The 24,269-nt window shown below is 38.5% G+C and overlaps 5 protein-coding genes and 1 long non-coding RNA gene across 14 annotated transcripts; 3 read left to right on the top strand and 3 right to left on the bottom strand.

Annotated features, from left to right (window-relative positions):
• Nucleotides 1-1,020: 1,020 nt before the first annotated feature.
• Nucleotides 1,021-4,768, top strand: LOC133709321 (probable serine/threonine-protein kinase PBL22). Of its 5 annotated transcripts, none has more exons than XM_062135025.1 (9): nucleotides 1,023-2,512; nucleotides 2,669-2,926; nucleotides 3,017-3,064; nucleotides 3,203-3,328; nucleotides 3,412-3,522; nucleotides 3,719-3,943; nucleotides 4,014-4,129; nucleotides 4,225-4,485; nucleotides 4,574-4,768. In XM_062135025.1, the coding sequence occupies exons 1-9, from the start codon at nucleotides 2,236-2,238 to the stop codon at nucleotides 4,766-4,768; spliced, it is 1,617 nt and encodes a 538-aa protein (XP_061991009.1). In that variant the 5' UTR covers nucleotides 1,023-2,235. The 5 variants fall into 5 exon arrangements, with proteins under 5 accessions (XP_061991007.1, XP_061991008.1, XP_061991009.1 ...); XM_062135026.1 differs by having other exon boundaries at nucleotides 1,026-2,186; nucleotides 2,354-2,926; XM_062135023.1 differs by having other exon boundaries at nucleotides 1,021-2,926; nucleotides 4,225-4,440.
• A 150-nt stretch (nucleotides 4,769-4,918) lies between these two features.
• Nucleotides 4,919-7,230, bottom strand: LOC133709320 (U-box domain-containing protein 19-like). The gene has a single exon (XM_062135021.1). It carries the CDS (start codon nucleotides 7,180-7,182, stop codon nucleotides 5,155-5,157), a length of 2,028 nt encoding a protein of 675 aa, XP_061991005.1. The 5' UTR covers nucleotides 7,183-7,230; the 3' UTR covers nucleotides 4,919-5,154.
• Nucleotides 7,231-9,455: 2,225 nt separating this feature from the next.
• LOC133709201 (probable xyloglucan endotransglucosylase/hydrolase protein 33) lies at nucleotides 9,456-10,924 on the top strand. The gene is made up of 4 exons (XM_062134864.1): nucleotides 9,456-9,717; nucleotides 9,816-9,916; nucleotides 10,041-10,249; nucleotides 10,340-10,924. Exons 1-4 carry the CDS (start codon nucleotides 9,486-9,488, stop codon nucleotides 10,722-10,724), a joined length of 927 nt encoding a protein of 308 aa, XP_061990848.1. The 5' UTR covers nucleotides 9,456-9,485; the 3' UTR covers nucleotides 10,725-10,924.
• A 212-nt stretch (nucleotides 10,925-11,136) lies between these two features.
• Nucleotides 11,137-15,391, bottom strand: LOC133709200 (aldehyde dehydrogenase family 2 member B7, mitochondrial-like). Its single transcript, XM_062134863.1, has 11 exons — nucleotides 15,235-15,391; nucleotides 14,290-14,442; nucleotides 14,022-14,164; nucleotides 13,759-13,912; nucleotides 13,440-13,669; nucleotides 13,221-13,310; nucleotides 12,316-12,489; nucleotides 12,072-12,209; nucleotides 11,786-11,923; nucleotides 11,633-11,694; nucleotides 11,137-11,553 (listed from the first exon to the last, which is right to left on the bottom strand). Exons 1-11 carry the CDS (start codon nucleotides 15,299-15,301, stop codon nucleotides 11,280-11,282), a joined length of 1,623 nt encoding a protein of 540 aa, XP_061990847.1. The 5' UTR covers nucleotides 15,302-15,391; the 3' UTR covers nucleotides 11,137-11,279.
• Nucleotides 15,392-15,817: 426 nt separating this feature from the next.
• On the top strand, nucleotides 15,818-19,059 carry LOC133712601 (uncharacterized). Of its 2 annotated transcripts, none has more exons than XR_009847499.1 (6): nucleotides 15,818-16,200; nucleotides 16,309-16,406; nucleotides 17,262-17,362; nucleotides 17,458-17,549; nucleotides 17,668-17,737; nucleotides 18,333-19,059. It is a non-coding gene; the product is annotated as an uncharacterized LOC133712601 (long non-coding RNA). The 2 variants fall into 2 exon arrangements; XR_009847498.1 differs by having other exon boundaries at nucleotides 17,262-17,375.
• A 1,383-nt stretch (nucleotides 19,060-20,442) lies between these two features.
• Nucleotides 20,443-23,215, bottom strand: LOC133712721 (uncharacterized). Of its 4 annotated transcripts, none has more exons than XR_009847568.1 (6): nucleotides 22,776-23,215; nucleotides 22,373-22,473; nucleotides 21,643-21,834; nucleotides 21,108-21,226; nucleotides 20,907-21,008; nucleotides 20,443-20,794 (listed from the first exon to the last, which is right to left on the bottom strand). XR_009847568.1 is itself a non-coding variant. In XM_062138821.1 (3 exons), exons 1-3 carry the CDS (start codon nucleotides 21,645-21,647, stop codon nucleotides 20,584-20,586), a joined length of 318 nt encoding a protein of 105 aa, XP_061994805.1. In that variant the 5' UTR covers nucleotides 21,648-22,592; the 3' UTR covers nucleotides 20,443-20,583. The 4 variants fall into 4 exon arrangements, 1 of the variants encoding a protein (XP_061994805.1); XR_009847569.1 differs by having other exon boundaries at nucleotides 21,643-21,811; XR_009847567.1 differs by having other exon boundaries at nucleotides 21,643-22,473.
• Between the last annotated feature and the right edge of the window lie 1,054 nt (nucleotides 23,216-24,269).

Raw genomic sequence — 24,269 nt, 5'->3', positions numbered from 1 at the left:
TGCTAAATAAACGGATTAACGAATCCGGACCATTAACGGATCAAATTTTCAATCTAAACTCATCCAATAACCACGGATCCGAACTGGATCAAATCCGAACCATTTATAGATCCAATTAATACACTTAAAAAGAACCTCGGATATGTTACTTAAAGAAGTTGGATGAGCTAGCAATAAAGGAGTCCAGCCGACAATTCTAACTGTGCTTCTTGTTTTGAAGCTAAACTGTTGGATTTATGTCTTTGTGAAAAAACCCATTCTTGGTATTCAGTTGGGACCATTATGACAGGTCGAAGACTTTGCTCTAGTCTTGAAATGGAATAATGGATTGTAAGCACTTTCCTCATTTGCAATGGCCAACATTTGAGAAGGGCATCATGTTTGGCCTTTTGGTAATTGGTAGTTGTAATCAAGAGTCAAACCAGAAATAGAAGCAGACCCAACAAAATCCAGTTTTACAATATATATTATTTTGGGAAGTGCGGCTTCTACAAAGTGTTTCTTACATTAGAAATTGTTTTACGATGAAAAATGATATCATTGTCAATGCATGATACCAGCATCAAGGGCCATGATCCAAACTTCTTTCATAGATACTAAAGTCAAGAATCTTCGCCTTGGACGCAGCATCTTTGTCTCAGGGCACCAATACAATGATCAAAAGCTGTTTAGCCCTAATCCGATTGCAAGGTTAAGTCTCTTGTATTCTTACTTCTTCCTGACATAAATTTTTACTCCAATGAGACATAAGCAGCAGGAGTAATATACCAGCATTTTATCTTATTTGCATGTCTCTACCTTTAACCTCACAATCTCTTTGAGGTTTCAAGATTCGGCATTACCTGTTGGGTAAATTCCTCCTATGGTACCTGAGGTATTGCTACTTGGACAGTTTGATACCCGATGTATTAAAGGGGACAGTTTGGTACCTGAAGTTAGACTATGTTTGACACTTTGGTACTTCTGTTAATTTTTCTGTTAAATGTAAGGATAAAATTGACATTTAGAATATATGTATAAAAACATAATAAAAAAACATGAGTTTGTGGGTTGATTGCCGTTCTTCATAATTTTATAGGTATGAATTGATGTTTATGAGTTATGTTGAAGGTGAAATATTCGAATTTTATGTTAAAGAAATATAATAATCAGATATTTTTTTTGTACTATTCTCTATGAATCCACTTATTTTTCCTCCTCTTCATAAACACAATGCGATGATATTATTTGGTATTATTTTAGGTCTTCATCATTTTTTGGGTCATTTAGGAGAAAATGAAAATGAATTAATGCTTTTGAGTTATGTTAAAGTTGACATAATTGAATTTTATGTTTAAAAAAATTTAGTTGTACGAGACTAGTTTCAATGGAGTACTCTCATGGATGTTCACTATATGATTATTATATTTCTTAAACATAAAATTCGAATATTTCACCTTCAACATAACCCATAAGCATTAATTCATACCTATAAAATTATGAAGAAAATCAACCCACAAACTCATGTTTTTTTATTATGTTTTTATACATATATTCTAAATGTCAATTTTATCCTTACATTTAACAGAAAAATTAACAGAAGTACCAAAGTGTCAAACAAAGTCTAACTTCAGGTACCAAACTGTCCCCTTTAATACATCGGGTATCAAACTGTCCAAGTAGCAATACCTCAGGTACCATAGGAGGAATTTACCCTTTAAAAATTCAATAAAAATGTTCTATATATAACGGTGGCGTTGGTTCTTAAATAATATAGTTTTATTGCGACCATGAGTCCATGACTGAAACTGGCCTGCATAATCTACTATAAAGACATTAGAACAGCTATATGGCCTCTTCTACAGCCATTTGCCTTGTACACATTCCAAATTCCAAATAACTCCAAACCCTCTCCTCTAATGGCATCTCAAGTACTTGCATTAAATTGAATGAGTAAATTATATGTCACAGCCGTCTGTTGTGCACAAAACTATTCTCCTTGATATATATGACCGAATTCCATATTCCATGCCTATGATCCCTATACCATCTTCATTTCCTTTGTAGGTTCTGTAAACATTTCAGAGATTCTTTGGACCTAGTTCAAAATTTTGAGCATCACTCCCTTCTCTACAGAAGCACATACTTTCGGAGAGAAGACATTGCTAGATAGTCTTCTTGGCCGGCTGAAGGAGGGCATAATTCTGGTATCTACCTCTTGTTTATTCTCTACTTGTCTCAGCTAGGACTGCAGCCATGGCTAGACTCATCTCGATTTTCTGTAGTTATAGTCAAATGAAGTACAGACGAGTACCACCCCTTTTGATTCTAGTCCTTGTGTTCCTCACTGCCTTGAATTTTGTTGTCTCACAAGCCCCTGGTGCAGTATGTGTCCTTGATATTCAACAATCTTCATCTTGGAGTAGCTCAAGTTGTGAAGCAGGCACTTGGGGAGGGTTTGTCAGTAATTGTAATTGCGGAGCAGCTTTTGATGACTACCTATCTGCCTTGGGACGCAGGGCAAACCACACTGGTAGACAGCTCTTCTTAAATTCAACAGGGCAGGAAAACTGCTTAGATTTGATGAAGAGTATCAAAAGTGATGTTTTCAGTTGTGGAATTGATAAGCTAACGAGTGGAGGTGGTGGCTGCTCTGACTATACTAAACTAGATGTTGTTCATAATCTAGGTAGCACATTGCAAGATTTAGGTGAAGACTGTAAACTTCTGGGGACAGCTGGAATATCTGATCAGGCTTGCAGTTCTTGTTTGCGAAAGTGGGAAGAGATTATTGCATCATCAGATAGTAGGGAGTCATCAAAAGTTGAAGCCACTATTTGTGGTTTTGCAGTTTTGGTGTCTTTAACTAGCAACAGGATTCATGACAAGAATTGGGTTCAAGCAGTTTATCAATGCCTTGGAAATCATGTACTTTCAGATTCCGGAGGTAGGCACATGCCAATCTCAGTCTAAAGATGACTTGTTCATTTATGTTACTTAAACTCCAGCTAAGAGATTGCGTTTGCTTCCATTGCAGATCAGCGGCAGAAAAAACCAAAAAGCAGCTTTCTAAAACTGAAGACAGGTAATATTTAGACATAAGTCACATAACAATGGTAAATCACAATTCATAGCCATATATGTTGAGTTCAAAATTGTAAGAAGTTTCCAGCAGATTTGTTTCTCAGTAGTCTTAATTAATTTTTTTGAGATCGATTGTCAGGTCTTTGGATTCTATCTGGTGGTCTAGCAGGAATTACTGTAATATTAGCAATAAGTATGTGGACCTTATGCAAGAAAAAGAAGCCAGTAGAGATCTTTTCAACTGCAAAATATGAAAAAGAAGATGGTATGTTTCTCCAGAAATTTCAAATTTTACTTGAAACCTAGCATTAGTGAATTGATGTTAAACCTTGTTGTTTAACTGGACAGATCCAAATGATTCACTGACTCAAGAATCCAGCCTCAAAATATCAACTAAACACATTTATGCAGCAACCGACAATTTAAATGCATCGAACTTCATTGGCCAAGGTGGAGCTGGTGAGAACATTTTTGATTCGATGTTTATACTTTTGTTATTGGCATAGAATGGAAGATAACTCACTAAGAATTGAACTTTTTGAGACCATCAGACACTAGAAGGTTTGCCCTTTGCCGTGAAAACTAAAAATAACATAAGATTAGTTGAAATAGGAACCTTTGTTACAGAACTGATGCCATTCTGATAATATTCCAGGAAAGGTATACAAAGGTGTACTCTTAAATGGGCTTGAGGTTGCAGTCAAGCACATAATCAATGATGGATATGTATCCATCGAGACATTCGTCAGAGAAGTGACAAGCCTTTCACATGTTAGACATCCAAACCTTGTAGCATTACTTGGACATTGCGTAGATACAGAAGAATGTTTCCTGGTGTATGAATTGTGCCACAATGGGAACCTCTCGGAGTGGCTATTTGGTATGTTTCCATTTCCATTCTCGAAGCATTTTCTTTACCATTTTCATGGCCAACTGAAAGATGATTACAGGAAAAGATAGAAGTCTACCATGGATTCAGAGACTTGAGATTGCAATTGATAGTGCAAGGGGTCTTTGGTTTCTTCACACTTTTCCGCAAGGCTGCATTGTTCACCGTGATGTCAAGGTAAAGCCTGTCCTATCTATCTGCTTCATCTTCTGCTTTTCTATCCTGCTCTCTTTTCTTCAAGCAATTTTTCTTGCCACAATTCTTATTTGCAGCCAACAAACATACTCATCACTGCCAACTTTCAAGCAAAACTGTCCGACTTTGGGTTATCTAAAGTTATGGACGTGGGGCAGTCCTATGTGAGCTCCGAAGTGAGAGGAACATTTGGTTATGTTGATCCTGAGTACCGAAAGAATCACCATGTAAATGCTTCAGGAGATGTCTACAGTTTCGGGATAGTTCTTCTGCAACTTATCTCAGGGCGCAGGGTTATCAATCTGAATTCCAACACACCAATGTCTCTTAATAAGATAGTGAGAAAGTTGATATCTTCCACATTTCTGAAAAACTAACCTGTTCATGTCACTGATTCCTCTTCTGTTTCATGTCTTTGCTCTTCAGGCCAGGGGTCTCACAAAAGGCGGTGATGTTATGGAGTTTGCTGATCCCAAACTTAACAGGGAGTACTCGGTTGCAGCCTTTGAAATTATAGTCAAACTAGCTTTGTCATGCACAGGACTAAAGCAACAAAGACCACGCATGGAGGAGGTGGTATCAAGACTAGAAAAGGCACTACATATCTCCACACAAATGTAGTCATTTTCTCGTGCTGCACCAATCAAGACTTGAAATCGAAGAAAAAGCCTAGCAGAAAGCACCAAGTCCTGACTTTAAACAAAAGAAATCTTATCAGATAGTTATTGTATATTGAAACAACCCTGTATGATTTTCAGTAATGGAAAGGTATCGCGCCAATTATTGTTCATTCATAGAAAATGAATAATTACAATGTAACATAATCCTTCTGTACAAAGCTTCTTTCAAAAAAGCAGAAGCTGATCATACAGTTATTAGCTCTTAAAAAAACCGAGCTAATAATGAATTAAACTAGATATACAAACACACTTATCTACACAAAAGACCCTGAATTTACAGGCCGGCAAAGAATCAATTGTGTCAAGTACACCCATAAAAATGTTGGGCTACCTAACGTGAACAAATCGCTCCTGTGGAAGAACCCGAGTGACTGGACCAGACGATCTTGTTTCATGGAATTCATGGAGGACCTTGATGAGAGCACTGGCCCTTTTGCTTGCTCTAGATGTGCCTTCACTAAGTTGGGAATACAAACATCCCATAAGAGAAGGGCTCTTAACCAAAAGAGCAACCACATTGTGGCCACCATTTGCACAAAGAGCCAGCAACAAAGACACACAGAACTCCTTGGCCACCCTTGAAGTCGAAGAATTCAGAATCCCCACAATCGAATCCAAAGCCTTGCAACGCGAAATTGCAACTGCTCCCTCGGGTTTCTCAGCCAGAGTTGCGAGAATCGCTAGAGAATCTGTCACAAGAACTTCACTGTCAAAAGACGTCAGTATCTCAAACAGCAAAGGAACCACCCCAGCTGCTAACACCCTTCTATGATTTGCAGGGTGTGTAAGCAGGCCGAATATAGCAACCAATGCATTCTTCTTGCCTCGATCAGAACCGTTCTTGATCAGCTCCCTCAAAGCCGGTATGGCCCTCGGGTTTTCTCCGATCAATATCCGGTACTCGTCAATCGAAGCAAGATAAAACAATGTACCAGCAGCATGCTGGCAAGCCTCAACTTTGAGACCCTCCTTCAGAACATCCACAACCAAATGCACACCGCCATTTTCAACAATCACAGCTTTCCCTTTCGAATGCTTGGACAGATTCAACAACCCTGCAACTGCATTCTCTTGAGTCTCCGAATCTGCAGAAGCCAACAGCTTCAACAAATGCGGCACCACTCCAGCTTCCACCAAACAAGACCTGTTAAAAATGCTTGTTTTCGAAAGAAGCCGAATCTCATAAGCAGCCTTATTCGATCCAGTCCCAACACCTCCACAGAGAAACTCCGCCACCATTTTCATTGCTCCCTCAGCCGCCAAGCTGCCTGCAACTGTACTCCTCCCAATGTCGCGATTCCGACGACCCGAATCGCCAAACGGAATCCCATTCTCATTGCAGTACTGCTGAATCAACCTCTTCAGTGCCAAATTAGGCACCACCTCCATGCTCTTCATTTTCTCCCCTGTTTTCGGACAAATCGGCTTTCCAGCTCTGAACCACTTCATAATGGAGCTCCGGTCGTAGCTGTGACCCGTCCCGATCGTCACCGGATCCGTCATTATCTCCAGCGATATCGGACACCGGAAATCTTCCAAATTCAGGCAACTCACCAGCTCGCTGCGGCTACTGGGCTCGGGTCGCGGGCCGGGTAACCCGTCCACAGTCCCCAACATGACGCACCGGCAGTAGCACAACAACCCCTTCAGGCCGCTCAGCAACCCCACCTCTCTCAGATTCTCAAACCCAATTTCAGATTCCAAAAATCTCACCTCCTTCTCGCACCTACTCCATCTTCGAATCCCAACATGATCAAGTACCCGCTTCAGCTCACTCCTATCCGGGTCGACCCGTTTCTCGAACCCGATCAAAACTTTCTTAACCGCCTCGACGACCCGTTTATCTTCCGGGTCAACTTCGAACCTCACCCGCCGCGCTTGCCTCATCACCAATTCGACCTGCTCCTTCACCTCAACTGCCACGTGGATGCCATCAAGAGGCAGAACATCGAGAGCCGTCGCCATGGCCCGAATCAAGACCCGGAACTGGTTCGCAACCCGCTCCGAATTCATCAGCATCCATAGCCGGGCGTCGTCCCGGGTACAGTCTTCCAGCAAGTACTGAAGCTTCTGGAAAGCCAAATGGAGCTCCGAGAAGCTCAAGACGGTCGAATCCGGAAGACCCGGCAACGCGGCCTGGATCTCTTCTTCCAAAAAAACCCGAATCACTCCGATTTGGCGGATTGCTTCCAAAGCGTTTCGCTTGTTGCTGGCGATGAATTTGGATTTGTAAGAGCAAATGTTGTGGGTGAGAGCGATGAGTGAGATCAGAAGCGTCTCCGGAGCTATGGCTTCGCAGGGATGAACCGCCGGGTAGGTTAGGATCCGACGACCCGAGGTTAATCCAAAGATCATTGAAAGAAGATTTTTGGATTAGGAAAGTTTTTTGTTTCGTTCGTTTGTGTTTGAATTTTAGGGGAGGCGTTCGAGATGTATATATAGGCGATGAGGTTGAGGACACGTGGTAGAGAAGTATGGAGACATGTGGTGGGCTACTATTGGGTTTGCTGGTGTGCGGGATCCAAGTAACGAGGATTGCTATTGACTGAGGGACACGTGGCGAGGATGTGGGAATTGCGGCTTCGTTGGGAGTTTCTCATTTGGGGGTTGGGGCAATGTACAGAGTGACACGTAGCGCGAGGATTATGGGATGGGCTCGTGCAGGTGGAAAGTAGAAAGTTCGTGAATGGAGGTAGCCGACACTGAATTATTAGGAGGAAGTCGCGTGAATTTTTTTTTTTGTTGAGCAATTATTACATTTTCTTTTAGAAAGTCAAATTATTCATGAGAAATTGAGTAATTATTTTTATTCTCTCTTAAATTATGTAGAGTCAAGGTTGGATGATGGGGTAACGTCTTAGGAGGAAGGTTTACAAGAGCATCGATGTATCCTTCCTTTGTGGTCAATGACCATGGAGAATAATAATGGACCCAATACTTCGGCTTAGACAAAATAATGAAATTCAACCTTTGCATAACAATGTACTCAATATCATTCTTTGATTTAGACCGAAAATTTTCAACAAGCTTTGACAACAACGTACTCAATATTGAAATTTCATAATCGAAATCTGTTAGATCATCTCATTATGTAAGGTGTACAACAAATAGTGACTAATCTAACCAACTTTCAACTTCGGGAGTTTTTTTGGCTCGGGTGGGAGCTCATGATGTAACTTAATTATACGGTCTGACTAGATGGGCCTATTGTCACACCACAACAATAGATGGGCTCAAAGTCTACTTATGGAGTTATGGTTGGCCTAATAGGAATGTACAAGAAAAAATGGGCCTATGATTCCATTACGCTAAGCCCGAAATATGAAAGCAAGATTTATTATAATTATTTCCGTCCGCCAAAGTCAGCCCCACTAAGAATATGTGGGCTTTGCTTTGGTTTGGGCTGGTCTTGAGACTTTAGTATAATTGGTAGGCCTGACCACAATTTAATGAGCCTATTGTTACGCCTAATTATTTATTCGAAGTCACTTATGTTTAGCCCAAAAGGAATGTAAATGAGCCTATTGTTCACCCACTACAGCTCAAGTAAAGGAAAAATGGGCCTATAATTCCATTAGGTTAAGCCCAAAAATGAGAAAGCGGGTTCGGTTCACCAAAGTGGGGTCCCTAAGAATATGTGGGCTTTAGAGACAAAGGCAATTATAGAATATTTGACCATTTGTGCAAGTAGGAAATCAGACTGGTTGGCTTCTTCTTCTTCCTAGCAGCCTCCCAATTCCAACAGTATTTGGCACATAGTGATCTTGGTCCTACCCATCATAGTATGTAACAGCCTGGCTTAGATTTGCAGGAATATTAATCCCCCTCTCTGCAATTATAGCTTCACATCTATCAAATTCTGAAATTTTTGGTCAAATAAAAAGTGACTTCCCCTTAGTCCCATACACTTCCAGGCAACTTGTTGGGCCTTTTATATATGTCACAACATGTTCACTGTCCTATCATACACCTATCTCAGCCAGCTACAACACTTCTGGCAAATCTGTTCAATTTGTTAAGGGATTCTGCCATTCTGGTCATATTGTTCTTTGGCAAGCCAGAATCCTTGTGTAATCCTCAGCAAATTATGCGTATTAGATGAACTAGAATGCATATGAGTTTGTAATATCCCGTTTTCTTGTGTTTTTCGTAAGTTTGATATACATTGTTGGCTCATTTTCTGACAGCTTAAGATTTTGGAATCGAGTGATTGTCACACATTGTATCGTATTAGAGCTTTATATTGTTTAGGGTGGTCAATTGCACTTCAATCCCTTCTGGTTTCAAGGACCACATCTAGAATTGAATGGTGCAATTAATTGATCAAAGGACATTCTGATAGGAAATTAACCCATCAACCATTTAAGTGAAAGAGTGTCCAAATCATGCATGTCCTCGATCACTTTTAGGCAACCCTACAAGGTGAACCAAACCTCTCAAAGTCTCACCACATGATGAGCTTTCTGATGCTATCTTGTGCCTTGCAAAATTTAAAACTCCTAATAAAAGAGCTTTCGTACTAGAAAGATATAGAGCCAGACAGCTAATATACAACTAAGCAAGATTATGAATTATGACTATGAACCTCTCTAAAACCTCACAATAAATACCAACAACTTGAAGCATTGTTCCCTCAGCCATATTCTAATACATTTAGCATGGCATTTTTGCAAGAAAAACTAGTCTTCTTGTGTCTTCTGGTCTTGTGTATGAATTCAGTATTGGCCTCTTCACGCAATAGACGCTACACAAGTCCAAGCGTGCCGCGGCTAACTGATGTTTTCCCTCATGTCTCGATTACTAATGTGTTTTCGAAAGCTTTTGGAGGCTCGAATGTTCAGGTGACTGGTAATGGATCCATGGCCACTCTTGCTCTTGACAAAATCTCAGGTGAAGTTACTCAATAGTACCCTGATGACTTTAAGTCATAGCGTTTCCGAGTTCATTCATATCTAAGCTTTAGTCCTTTGTTTTGCTTCAATATGCAGGTTCTGGTTTGGCATCAGTAAACAAATATCACTATGGATTCTTCAGTGCTGCTATCAAGCTGCCTCCTGGAGACTCTTCTGGAGTTGTAGTAGCTTTCTATGTAAGTACATATGCATATGTTTAACTATTTTTTATTGTTGTATATATATGCATGTTAAATTAAGTAGAGGTCTCATTCACTGAAATAATTTCAATAATTAATGCATGGATTTTTTCGCTTTCAGTTGTCTAATGCAGATGTTTTCCCCCACAATCATGATGAAATAGACATAGAGCTATTAGGCCATGACGAGAGAAATGAATGGGTCATCCAAACAAATGTGTATGCAAATGGGAGTGTCAACACAGGAAGAGAGGAGAAATTTTACCTCTGGTTTGACCCAACAACACAGCACCATCAGTACACCATCATCTGGAACAACCATCACACAGTGTAAGAAGAAAAGAAAACTAACTGATATACAATATGTATCAGTTAGATTAATCAGACTTAGCGAATTCTAAAAGTTTCGTAAAATTTCAGGTTTCTAGTGGACAACATCCCAGTGAGAGAGTTTCAGCATAGCAGCACATTCTACCCATCAAAACCGATGTCTGTTTACGCAACAATATGGGATGGATCAGAGTGGGCAACACATGGAGGAAAGTACCCAGTCAACTATAAGAACGCACCATTTACAGTTTCATTTGCAGAAATGGAGATGAGCGGTTGCATATCCAATCCCAGTGCCTCTCCTTCTTCATGTTCTAAGACTCCTTCAAGTTTGGACCCAGTTGAAGGACCAGAGTTTGTGAAGTTGACTAACCAACAAGCTAGTGCTATGGATTGGGCAAGAAGGAAGCTAATGTTTTACTCTTATTGTAAAGATACATCTAGGTTTAAAGTTATGCCACCAGAGTGCAGATAGTTCTATAAGATCATCAAATTAGAACACAATTAATTCAAAGATCCACATACAATTTCATATTCAATATTCAACATGTTCATCTGGTTCATGTGTACCTAATTAAGATTGATTTATTGGGCCCATATCATAGGTCCTCAGATCTGCAATATGTAACTGTCATTGTCTGGTTAATAAACAAGCATTCAGCCATTAATTGATCACTTCTCACCCACCCATGCATAAAATCCAACTAATAAACAGCTGTTAGCCTGTTAAATCATGTACCTAATGTTGACATTGAAGCTATTAGCATAGTAAATCATGTAGTATGACATAACAACCTCCTTCATTAGTTTTGTTTCTTGCTTTGTTGCTGTTGGATTAGCCTATTGATCGATAGATAAACTGTGAGACCAAACCACAAGACTCTTAATTCACTAAACCATTAATCAGACATAAATAAATTGAGCTAGTTCATTACACAGGAGCAAGGTCATCATCATCATCATCATTAAAATTCAAGCTTCGGTTCTCTACTTGTCTCTTTATTTTTGACAATTTGGAAAGCTTTTAAGACTACAGCCATGCTGGATTTTTGAGGGGCGTGACAACAGCCTTGACTTGCAAGTAATTATTGAGGCCGTAAATGCCCTTTTCTCTTCCATTTCCGCTCATCTTGTACCCTCCAAAAGGAATGGAAGCATCAAACACATCATAGCAGTTGATCCATACACTACCAGCCCGCAATGCGCGTGTCAATGTGTTTGCAGTATCTATGTTCTGTGTAAAGACCCCTGCAGCAAGGCCATAGCGCGAATTGTTTGCCCTCTTTATCACCTCATCAAGTTCCCTGCAATTAGCCATAATGTTAGTTGTATTGATATCAGGGCCGTAAAGAGAGAAGATCCAAAACCTGATTTATTGCTTACTTGAATTTCAAGACGGTCTGCACTGGACCAAAGATCTCATCCGTTGCTATCCGCATGTCATCCTAATCCACGAGACAATGAAGTTTAGATCAACAATATTCAAGTTTTTGAATTCTAGGTGAATGTGGTATGAGGTGCAGTGTAGAATAATACCTTCACATTTGAGAATACAGTGGGCTTAATATAGTAACCTTTTGAGCCAAATCGTTCTCCTCCTGTTTCCAGTGTCGCTCCATCTTTAATACCATAATCTATGTACTTCAGGATCTTCTCAAATTGGGCTGAATCAATCTGATTAACATGTGTAAGCCTCAATCAGTATAACATAAATGCCCTTTGATGCAACACATTGATTCATTAGAAAACATATAAGTTTTAGTTCAAACCTTAAACACATAAATAGAGTAACAGAATTGCTGCCTAATTGACACTGATTTACCTGAGGACCTTGCTCAATGCCCCCTTTGAATGGATCACCAACTACACGTTTCGCAGCACGTGCCTTTGCTTTCTCTACAAACTCATCATATACACGTTCATGTACAAAAGTACGAGAACCAGCACAGCAACATTGTCCCTACAAAAAGAGGTGTAACGTAATCAGCACATGGTTTTTCGTTCTTTTACATATCAACGAATGCATTTCAATTGTCTGTAGAACTAAATACAATGTTTAGACATACCTGATTAAAGAATAGAGCAGAATGTGCCGACTCAACAGCCTTGTCTACATCAGCATCCTCACATACAATAAATGGAGATTTGCCACCAAGCTCCAAAGTTACTGTCTTAAGATTGCTTTTAGCAGCCAGTTCAAGTACAATTTTACCAGTATCAGTTGATCCAGTAAAAGCAACCTGCAAACAGATCACCAATACCTTTAGCGGACAAAGCATGTTTGGGTAAAAAATTAATGCAAGCTGGAATGCTAGTAGCCCTTCTATTATTTGACTGCACTATTTTGAAAGACTATTTGAAACATATAATCTTAAATTTCTAATATGCTAAAAGTGAAAGAGTTGATTCTATCTACAGTACAAAATGAGATTCCGAATCAGATATGATTCATATGAACCATCCAGTCCTTGTTGTTGGCAAATTTTTTTGAGATTGTCTAAAAGCTCGAGGAATCTCAACATTCTTCACTACGATAACTAGAAACAACCTTGTTGTTGGAGAATTATATATCAATCAACTCTATATAATTAATTGAAACCATCCCTCAACAGAATCAACTCATATGAAGTTTATTAGTTTAAACTGCTTAATTTTTTCCTTCATCAATCCAGATTGTATGGAGCTTGTACTGAAAACACTCGAGCATATGCCATTATGATCCACACATAGATGTGATATCCATATATTCAAAGAAAGAAGTAGCTAATTGTTATCAACTGGAGTTATGATTGTGGATTCATTCAACCCAATACAAAGACACAGCAATCTCATACACCCTTAAACAACATGGTTATTAACCATAACTCATGAGTGTAGAGAAGTTACGCTTGAGCTAATATGTAATTGCAGATATAATAAATAAATGCAAAAGTCATAATTCATATGTACTTATTGCCAATTCATAATTTACCTTATCGATGTCCATATGACTAGCAACTGCAGCACCGGCAGTTGGACCAAAACCAGAAACTACATTCAAAGCACCTGGAGGCAGTCCGGCCTGTAAAAAGTAAAAGTGAAATGACTGAACATAAAACCTAGCAAAGGAAACCGACATTGAAATAAACACACTGGGAAATGAGCTTATTGTGAAAATTGAGACAGAAAAGTTTGATTATTGAATGAGTACCTCATGCAACAGCTGTGCTGCATAGAGAGCAGACAATGGTGTCTGCTCGGCTGTCTTCAGAAGAATGGTGTTGCCACATGCTAGAGCAGGTGCAACCTTCCAAGCAAACATGAGAAGAGGGAAGTTCCATGGAATAATCTGACCTGCAACACCTATAGGTTCATGCAAGGTTTGAACATGATATTGTCCATCGGCTGGAACAGTGAGACCATGAATCTTATCCGCATATCCTGAGGGATATCCACCACATTAGATCATAAAATTTTGTTGAAAGGCCACAGAGCATAAGGTGCAGTTGTGTCATAGAAAATAGCCATACCACCATAATACCGAAAGAAACGTGCGAGCATTGGTATCTCAATTTTAGCAGATTGTTCAAATGTCTTCCCATTATCCCAAGACTCAAGTGCCGCTAGTTCGTCATTATGCTTCTCAATCAAATCAGCAAAGCGGAAAAGGACCCGAGATCTTTCCTGCACAAAAGGTGATTTTTAAGCAAAACTTCAGTAAAGCACTGAATTTGAAACCTTCCACATTCCATGTTAGCACTACTAAATAACAAGTAAAACAAGGAATATTTACATATGCTGTCATCTTTGGCCATGGTCCTTCGTCAAATGCTTTTCTAGCAGCAGCAACTGCCCGATTTACATCTTCAGCATCGCCTTCAGCAACATGAGCAATCACATCCCCAGTCCGAGGGTCCAATGTGGGAAATGTTTTTCCTGAGGCCAAAGCAAGCATCACAGGTTAAGAACTAAGACGAGTGCAATTTCAAACAACACAAATGTCTGAGAAGTCATTATACTTTTTTTCAGACAACTACATTCCCATTAATGAAGAAACTCACCCGACGCTGCATCTACAAACTGTCCATTAATCAGAAGCTTAGTGTAATCTACTTTAACAGATGGAGTGATTGGGTCCTCAACAGCAGCAGCAGCAGCAGCAGCAGCAGCAGTGCTATATTTACCAATTCCTCTACTTACAGAAGAAGGCCTCCCTATGTAGTATCAGCCAGTAAGTGACATAGAGAATCATAAATGTCGATAAAAATCCCAAAAAGAATAAAGAAGTCAGGAGTGTTTTTACATGTCCCCTTTGTTTGTTATTATTTTTTCTTGTTCCTTCAAAATTTTCATTAAAGAGAGAGTGCAGAAAAGACATTCAAATATCTTCGCCTTCAATTTGATTAGCCCTTAAGTCTTAACATACAGACACGGGGTACCATAAACAACAAGCAAGTAGATTAACTGGGACCCTCAGGAGATGTGAAATCATGTCCATACAAATTAATGTCACTATCAAAATCTCAGGGATCAGAAAAGCAGGTAATACAGAGACGTATAACATTATTAGAACAGGACACTGGTGATTGTGATGGATCAATCGGTTTCAAAATAATAGCACCAAGAAGACGAATAAGAGAGACAAACAAAAACGTTCATGACCACTGTAAATCTTTCCTATGCAAGATATGACTGAAATGAAAATCAGAACTTTTCTCAGTAAAAAAAAAGAAAAAAAAAAAGGGACTTCAATCTGCTGTATGTCGACATGGGTTTTGTATGTTTATGCCAAAACCCTCAACCCAATTCCAATCTTTGTCTTAATAAGAAAAGCTTCAATCTTTGACCTATATATGTATGTAAATATCACAGAAAAGCTTCAATGTTTGACCTACATTTTTCTTGATCACTGTGGTTTCCAAAATAACAGAACTACTCTGATCCATCCAAAACAGAAACAAATGAAAACCAAGTCGGAACTGAATTGATATATATATATAGCGTACCTTTAGAAAAGGAAGAAGCGGAAGTGAAAGAACGAGACAACAGAGATGAGAGCCTCCGAGCTGCCATGATCAGTCTCTGTAGCTGGTGGGTGACTGCTTCAAACTTCAAAGGTGAAAAGTATCAAGTATAAGAAAACGTAGTGCCACATCGAATTATATATAGATGGCCATTCATGACTTTTGAGGAAACGTTTATTTTTGGTCTGACACGATGATGACATGGGTATCAATCCTTTTTGGCTCCACCACCCACCCCAACATATATATCACAAGAAGCATAGGAAAAAAAGAAAAAGATAATTACGAAATTAATTTGAAAAAAAAAAAAAAAGGCTTGCAATTTGCAGAAAATGTTGGTTTTATTGTGGATAAGTTGGTGGAATTAAACCAATGGGATGGATAAAGATTAAAGAGACAATCAAGTTGTATCAGATATGACTTTTTTTTCCATGAACATTGTTGTTTCTACTTTGGTCTCTGCCCCGTGAATACAATTCTTCCGTATTAGTTGGAAAAATCATAATTAGTTATCTCATTGTGCCATAAAAAATATGTCTTAATTAATTATAATTAAAGGGAAATGATGGAAAAGGTCACATTAAAGTGTGAAATGATAAAAATGTCACCTAGTTTTCCACTTGATAAAAATGTCCATTATGAATTGTTAATAATACTAATTTAGTCCTTATTAGTAATGAATTAATGTTAAAAAAGGTCAGTTTTAAATTTTTCTGATTCCCATTATGCCCTTAGAGTAAAAAAAATCCTAGAGCTCAAATCTTCTCTCTCTTGTTCTTGGCTATTTCGGAGAGAGACCAAGGGAAGGAGCAAAAAATTTCCAATTCCCGTTGGATTCCGGAATCGGAGGGCGGCGGCGGCTCGATTCCAGTGAATGTGCTTTGTTGCAACCGTGATAGTCGGCGCATGTGCTTCTGATTCGTCGCCGATTGCTGATCCCGACTTGTGGTATTGGACTTTGAATTTTCTGCTTTTGGATTTTCGATCTGTTTTTGTAGATTGCATCGACTCTTGCGTGAAATCTTCATAGTTTTTTTTGTTATTTTGTTGGAGTAGGAGTGAATTGTAAGGTTATCTCAATGTCTAAGATCTCACACCAATCAGTGGCTACGCCTACTAGCTTGGCCTCGGTGTCCACTATTCCGGCTTGCAAGGTAATTCGTCTATTTTCTTTCACTATTTCGAGTTTAGATCTGCTGGCATACATCAAATGAAAATCTGGCTTACAAATTATGTTGTTTATGTTCTGCACAAGAAACACTTGTAATTTGGATCTAAATGAATAGTCGAAATCTCGGTCCAGGTTAATTAGTTTTCACCATCAGAGAGATTCTAAGGAGTACAATCAAATTTTGCGTTGCACAGCCACCAATTTGGTTGAGTTAATGAATTGAATTCCTTTCTTTGTTTGGTTTATTAATGTGAAAACCTGTTCAACTAAAGAGAAAAAAGTTTGAAAACATGGAACACGGAGTGAACTCAGTTGTAAATTAGAGTGATCAATTCATGTTTGCTGGTTAAGAAGTGATCTTTATTAAAATTCATGTTCTTGGAGGGGAAATAGATTTGTGTAATGAAGTACTAGACTTGGTTATCTATTTCCTCACTCTCACGTGTATCTGGTTTCTGTGTTTTTAGTTATTTGGTAAGGTAGTGACATTGCAATAATTTGGTAAGGTAGTGATTGCATGTATGTTCTTGGATGAGAAAATTGACTATGTGAGATATAGTGATTGCAATAATTTGGTAAGGTAGTGTCTCGTTCTTTGCTTTTTCTAATGAGCCATCTTAAGTTATGTTTTGTTGTAGTTCTGAAATTTTACTTTGATAATTTCTCTGTGTTTTTGAAAGAAACATATGCGCCTCTTAATGCCAGAATTTCAAGTGTGCTGTGTAATTAAGTGATGAAAACCGATGAATTAAGTAGATAGAGCTGTGACGTAAGAAACAAGTAGATAAGGTTAAGTATAGACTCATGTGGTGAACTTACAAGGCATGATATTTTCCAGGTCAATCAGTTGGTTCAGGTTGCACAGAAGTGCCAGAGTACAATTGTTGAAAGTGGATCTGATGGGGTTTCTCAGCAGGATCTACAAGCAAATAGTAATTTGTGAGTTTTTGAGGTGATCAACCAGTTTGGTATTCAATTTTAATGTCTCCTCATAAAGAAGTAGGGCTTCACTGATGTTGTTTGTTTCCTTCAAGGTTCTGCCAGCTGGGCGGTAGCTCGCAAAGAGTTTGGAGTTGCAGTCACTGAATGACTTGGCTTTTCTAAAAGATATGTGAGGTGTTTGCAGGTATATTTTATTGCATTCATGGACGTGATCGTTGAGTTAGATAATGTTCAGTTTTTATGTCATGTATATCTTTATACTTGAATTTTATTTAAGTTGCTAACTTTCTAACTTTTAACAGATATAAGAGGTTGTGAACAACATGAAAGATTTGATCGAATTCTGCCAGGAAAACAAAGTTGGCCCAATTGGTATTTTCCTGTTTTTCATTCCTCTTTCCATTTTGTAGTTCTCTGCTGCTGCTTTGCATGGAGTTGAGCATATTTTTAGTAATTTCTTGTTCAATTAGTTGTATATTTGTATTCCGGCACCATCTTAGACAGATTCTTGAACAAACCATTATATGGTTTTTCCCCTGATATCCGCTTGGTATTGCTTGTAGCTTTAATTTACTCATTCTATGAGTTAACTATCTTCTGGTGAAGTAGTTGTAGTGTTCAATTTGGAGCTAATAGGCATGCTTCTTGAGTATTATGTTTAATTAAGTTAATGGAGGTTTTGGACATGGTGGATCTAGACTTGATTGGAATTAGCTTGTTGTCGTCTTCACATCTTTCTTGTAGGAAGTAATGTTGCTCTTGTTTCTTGTATTTGATATATAATGCGGTGAAGTTGGTATTTGGCTACTTATTTCTTGCTCTCATTGATTCTTTCTCACTTCCTTCCTCCCTCTTTGTTGTGCCAAACTTTTTGTGAGCTCCTGTGTTTTGCTTGTTGCTTGTTTCAGTTGTTGATTCTATTTCTTTATATTGATTTCTTTGATTGACCTTCTGCTGAAAATTACAGAGGACTTGCAGGTTCATCCTCGACATGCGAATGCAACCAAGCTTCAGATGCAAAGGATGCACGAAATGGAGCAGTTAGCAAGTGTTCAGGGCATGCCAACTGATAGGAACACATTGAATAAGCTAATGGTAATAACAACCATCACATGGCCAGGGGAGGAGGTTTGAGTGGCTCTGCACAAGCAGCTTTAGCGCTGACCAATTACCAAAATCTGCTGATGAAGCAGAACTCGATGAATTGAAATGCAAATTCTTTTTTTTTATTCTTAAATGAGGAGCGATTCTTAAACGAGCTCTCATCTCAAGATTATATGAGAATTTCACTTTTTTTTTTTTTTTTTTTATTCTTCTAGCTTCTTCGAGTTGCTTCGTAACTAGAGACTTGGTCACGCTAATGACTTCACTGGCCAGTGACTTGATCAGTGACCTGTGTATAATAATGACATGGTCAGTGACATGCAATGTGATTTGGCCAGTAACTTGGTCAGTGACGTGTGTATAACAGTGACATGCAATATGACCTGGCCAGTGACTTGGCAAATAACATGTGACTGACAGTGACTTTAACAGTTACGTGATCAGTGACATGGTCATGACTGTGACATGTAACTGACCAAGTAACTGATCATGTAACTGACCAAGTAACTGATCATGTAACTGACCATGTCACTTACAATGTATGTAACTGACCAAGTAATTGAACATGTAACTGATCGTTGTCATTGACATGGGCAGTGACTTTGCTAGTGACTTGAGGTTAACAGTGACTTGGACAACGATTGACAGTGACATGTTTATGACTGTGACTTGGCCAATGACTTGAGGTTAACAATAATTTGGGTAGTGACCTCACTAACTAGGGACTTGGTTTGGCTTGGCTAGAGATTGACAGTGACTTAGCCACTGACTTGGCCAAAAATTGATACAGACACATGGACAGTAACATAGACATTTATGTGGAGATAATGAATGTGTGTAATGCTGTTTAGGTTGTATGCTTTACTAAAATGGAAGTGTTGCTAGTTCAAATACATACTTTATAGGATCATATAATGAAACTGGTCAGTGTGGTCACTGGCCATGTCGCTATACAAGTCATTGGCCAGAGAAGTCACTGGAAAAGGCTAACTCATTGACAACGTGTGTTAACCTCATGTCACAGATTATGTAACTGATCATGTAACTGACCATGTAACTTACAATGTATGTAACTGAACATGTAACTGATCATGTAACTAACCATGATCAAAATTACTTTCACAGGTAAATTGGTTCAATTCTTGCTCCTCACCCAGATTCCTCTCGAGGAGATTTCTACTCACCTAGATTTACCTCGAGAGGATTATTCCTCACCCATATTGGTTTTGAGGTGATTTCTCCACACACCCATATTAGCCTTGAGAGGATTTCTTCTCACACATATTCGTCTTTAGGGAATTACTTTACTCCTCACCCAAATTTTCTTTAAGAGGATATCTCCTCACCTAGATATCTCCTCAATACTCCTCACCTATATTAGCTTTGAGAGGATTTATTCTCACACAAATTAGCCTTTAGGGAATTACTTTACTCTTCACCCAAATTTTCTTTAAGGGGATATCTCCTCACCCAGATTTCCCTTGAGGAGATTACTCCTCACCCATATTAGCCTTAAGAGGATTTCTTCTCACACAGATTAGCCTTTAGGGAATTATTTTACTCCTCACTCAAATTTTCCTTGAGGCCGGGGATATCTCATCATCCAGATTTTCTTAAGGAGATTACTCCTCACTCATATTGGTCTTGAGGGGATATCTCCTCATCCAGATTTCCCTTGAGGAGATTACTATGAATATATGCAATATGACTTGGCCAGTAACTTGATCAGTGACAAGTGTATAACAGTGACATGGTCAATGATGCAATGTGACTTGGCCAGTGACTTGTATTACAGTGAAATGCAATGTGACCTAACCAGTGACATGAATATAACAGTAACTTGACAAGTGATATGCAATTGCCAGTGACATGTTCAGTGACTTGTCTACTGACTTGTGATCAACCTTGGACATGGTCAGTGACATTGACTTGTTGAATTCAAAAGATGCCAAAAATTAGAATGTGCTGTAAAAATCTATAAAAGTAATGTTTTATTAAGGAAAACTAAACATAACAGTGACATCATAAAAATATACAAAAAGCTAATTTATTTAATAAACTGGAGTTTACAATTCACCAGTGACTTGCATCCTAATTAAGCCTTAGGCAAATTTCTAAAACTCTAAATTTGCAGAGATCCAATTGTACCTATGTTCCGCAAATATCTTGATTATATGAGCTTTATATTGCAAAATATCCTTGCTGAGTTTCTTCTGAATCCCCTCCTCTTTTAAAAGTTTCTCCATGTAGTTCACCTCTGTCTTGGAAAAATCAAGTGCCGGTTGTGATATTTCAAGCCCTTCCTTTCGAACAATGGACACATACCTAGAAGTGTTGTAGAAGAAGAAGAATATAGAGTTTGAGCAACAGAGTTTTACAGTAGTTCAAATGCAAGCAAGCATCCTAAATTTGCTAAAAGGAAATGCAGCTACAGTACCGTTGAGGATTGAAATTGTCAACTCCAAGGTCCTCATCCTGTAGAAGAATGCGACTATATTGATCAACTATATCAGGATGTAAGAAACGCTTTGTGAACCACCTAGGCATCAAGAAAGCTATCACTCAGAAACGCATCTAAAATAAGCCAACTTCTAATACAAATGAAATGATTGAAGGCATGAAGATAAGTCATGTGTACCATTTTGTTTGATTGACTGCAGACACATAAATGACAAGATCATTCCATTAAAATTGCTTCCACTCATCAACGTTACCATCATAATGAAAAAGCATCACAACAAAACCACTTGACAAAAACTGCATTATAGTGTATAAGATCAAACACAAAGCCAATTCAATAGAATGTCAATGCAATATAATCTATTAAATATCACATTCCAACTTTGAAAAAGGCATGAAACATCAAATAACATAATTATAAAAATTTCAAATCAGCAACAGTAGTTCATTAGTTCAAGAACTTGGAAACTTTGAAACGTTCTTTATGAGTTTTCATGCCAAATCCAATGAGTCTAGAAGAAAAACGTACAAACACCTCATAAACACAAACCATATGATCCTCTGCGCAAATGACACCTCATTTACGACTAGATTTCTGAAAGAACTACTCAAATCAATACAGGACCTAGTATACCATTCAATTACAAACTTAAAATAAGTGCAAGCAGAAGAAATTCAAATTAACATTTAGATCACATTAAAGGAGTCTTCACCTCATTAATTAAGAATCTACTCTCTAAGCATGCTGCGCTTCACCCCAGTAAAGTTCCTTCAATTCCTTTTTAGCGCACCGTGCCTCATGTCTTTCCTCCTTGATAGCCGCCTCACTCAGATATATATTCAAGTTATCATCAAAGAACCAATAGAAATTTACCAACACAACTACAAAACAGAAATTACAATTCCTGGAATTATCAAATGCCAAAATCAGTAGCTATGAGATATTTGAATACAAGTTATATGCTCCCAGTTTGAATAATTACTTCATTTCTACAACTTCATCGAGTGCTAGCAGCTATAGATAGTACCTACTAAAAGCATTTGGGAAAAATAGACCAAATCTAAAAGCACTAAACTAATATCATTATGCAATGTAAGAAATCCATGCTGTCGTTGCCATATAAAGCAAGGCCTATTTTGGGTCACAAGCTTCACCAAAAATAGAAAGCCAGAAAGCCTAGCCTCGATCTTCTATACAAAGCATAGGGTATAGCTTCATAAGCTTTAGATGATAAAGTCATGAGCCTCATAATTAAAGCTGGGCAGTAATTTATGATTATCTCTATAGAAAAAGCCAAACTTTACAGAGAGACATAATAATCAAATAAACAACATGCATGTTCAGAATGCAGCCAAGAAGTGAAAAAGAAGGGCTAGTATTCAGAATTAGAAGCAAACTGAATTGGATAGATTGATTGATTGGTGATGAAGGAGAGTAGTGACCTGGCGGGATTTTGCAGTAATCGAAGTCGGTCCACGACGTCTTGTTGAAGACCTTGTGGGACGGCCAACCGGGGTTGGGGAACATGGCCGAGATAGAGGAACTGAGGAAGTGAGCAGAAAATGCATCAATATCATACCCAGTGATATTGAATATAGCAATGCGAAGCAGGTTCCTCGTCTAACATTCAGTCATTCACAACAAATACTATAGTATTCAGACTCCTAATTCACATAACTATTGCTACTTTCCTCAGCTCAATCATACAAACTAAACGCCTAGCAATCAATCATGATAATCCAGGGTGTCTTCAACCACAATTCAATTGAATTAGCAATCACTCAACTACGAATAACAACTAAGATTTCCATGACCAAGATCTACATGCGAGAGATCGTTACTTACCAGAAGAAGCCCTCTAACCAAAACGGTTTGCTTCTGAACCGGCATGATCTTCATGATTCTCTCAGGCCCAGCACCGCGGCGCCTACCGCCGCGACCACAGTCACCTCCGAACCTGTGGCAGAAGCCTCCACGCTCAACATCGGCGCCGCCTCCTCTTTCAACCATGAATTCGAGGAAGACGCCAGCTTGGATGGAACATACGACGTTGTTTACCGAGCAGGATGGAGTTGTTGCCTCTCGGAACTTCCAGCTCCGCCATTGTTTGCCACGGCCGCTGTCGTTGTCGTCGACGAAGGTCTCAAGGAAGAAGAAGCCATTGATTTCTGAGCTTCACGAACGAACAGATAATCCAGATGCAGAGAATTTGAGAGAGAGAGAGAGATTTTGGTAGGGGTCGAGTGTTCGAATGGACAAGGGTTAGATGAGCTCCAGTAACGGGAGGGAGGGAGACTGAGAGCTGCCAGTGGCAGTTTTCGTAATTGTTGTTATTTTTAGTGTTAGATTGATAAGGAGTGACCTAAAGTATCATGAGGACATTTGTGTTATCTGAATTATCATAACACACTTTAAAATGACCTCTTTTATCATTGTCCCTATAATTAAGTTGCGGTAGGATGGGTGTGCTTGCCATGTTCCTTTTTATTTTTTTTATTTTTACTATAATTATTTATATGCTAAACTACTATTTGTGTGGATATGATAAGCCTGAAGAGATCGTTATCAATATCTTGTCCAAACAAATAGGATCATAAGATCATCATTATTAATCAAGGAAGACCAGATTTCAGAACCTCGTGTGCCATCTGAAGCTATGATAGTTTTTTGTTATCATTATTTGATTCCTTTGGATACAACCTAGGCCTGCTCCAAAAATTAGATCTGCAAAACGAAGATACATGTCCCCGCATGAATGAATCGATCACAGAAGCCCATAGTTTCTTGCCTCCACACTGGCCCAAGCCCAAAACAAAATACAAGCTAATTGGTGAAGAAATATTCTCCTTTTTTTTTTTTTTCTTTTTTTTGAGAATGTTATAGAAAAAAGTCTTTGATGGAATAAAGTGTCATTATGATATGTGTGCCTCACCTAGGGCTGCCACTTAGTTTGGTAATTACTAAACCGACCGAATACCAACCGATATTTTAAGTTTGGTAAACTGACTTTTGGTAACCGAGACCGATAGAACCAAAATCGAAAATGACTGAAAAAGTTGGTTTGGTTTTAGTAAATACCGAATCTACCTATAAATATAAATAATAGCTTTATATACTACAGTTTTCAATACACATACATGTATATTAAGAAATAAACATAAAATTTTTCATAATAGTATGAACATTACTACATCTACTACATTAATAGTACATGTATTTTAAGTAACCTAGTCAAAGATGGTTAAATAACCTAGTTTTAATGAAACTGGCTGAAACTTGATGTCATATATACAAAATAAAGCTAGAATTAGTAGATGAGTACAAATTTTACGAGTATAA

Source organism: Rosa rugosa, chromosome 5 (assembly GCF_958449725.1).
Source record: "Rosa rugosa chromosome 5, drRosRugo1.1, whole genome shotgun sequence".
In the NCBI taxonomy this organism is placed as follows: domain Eukaryota; kingdom Viridiplantae; phylum Streptophyta; class Magnoliopsida; order Rosales; family Rosaceae; genus Rosa; species Rosa rugosa.
Note: the sequence above shows the minus strand (reverse complement) of the source record. Positions and strands in the feature narration are given on the sequence as shown.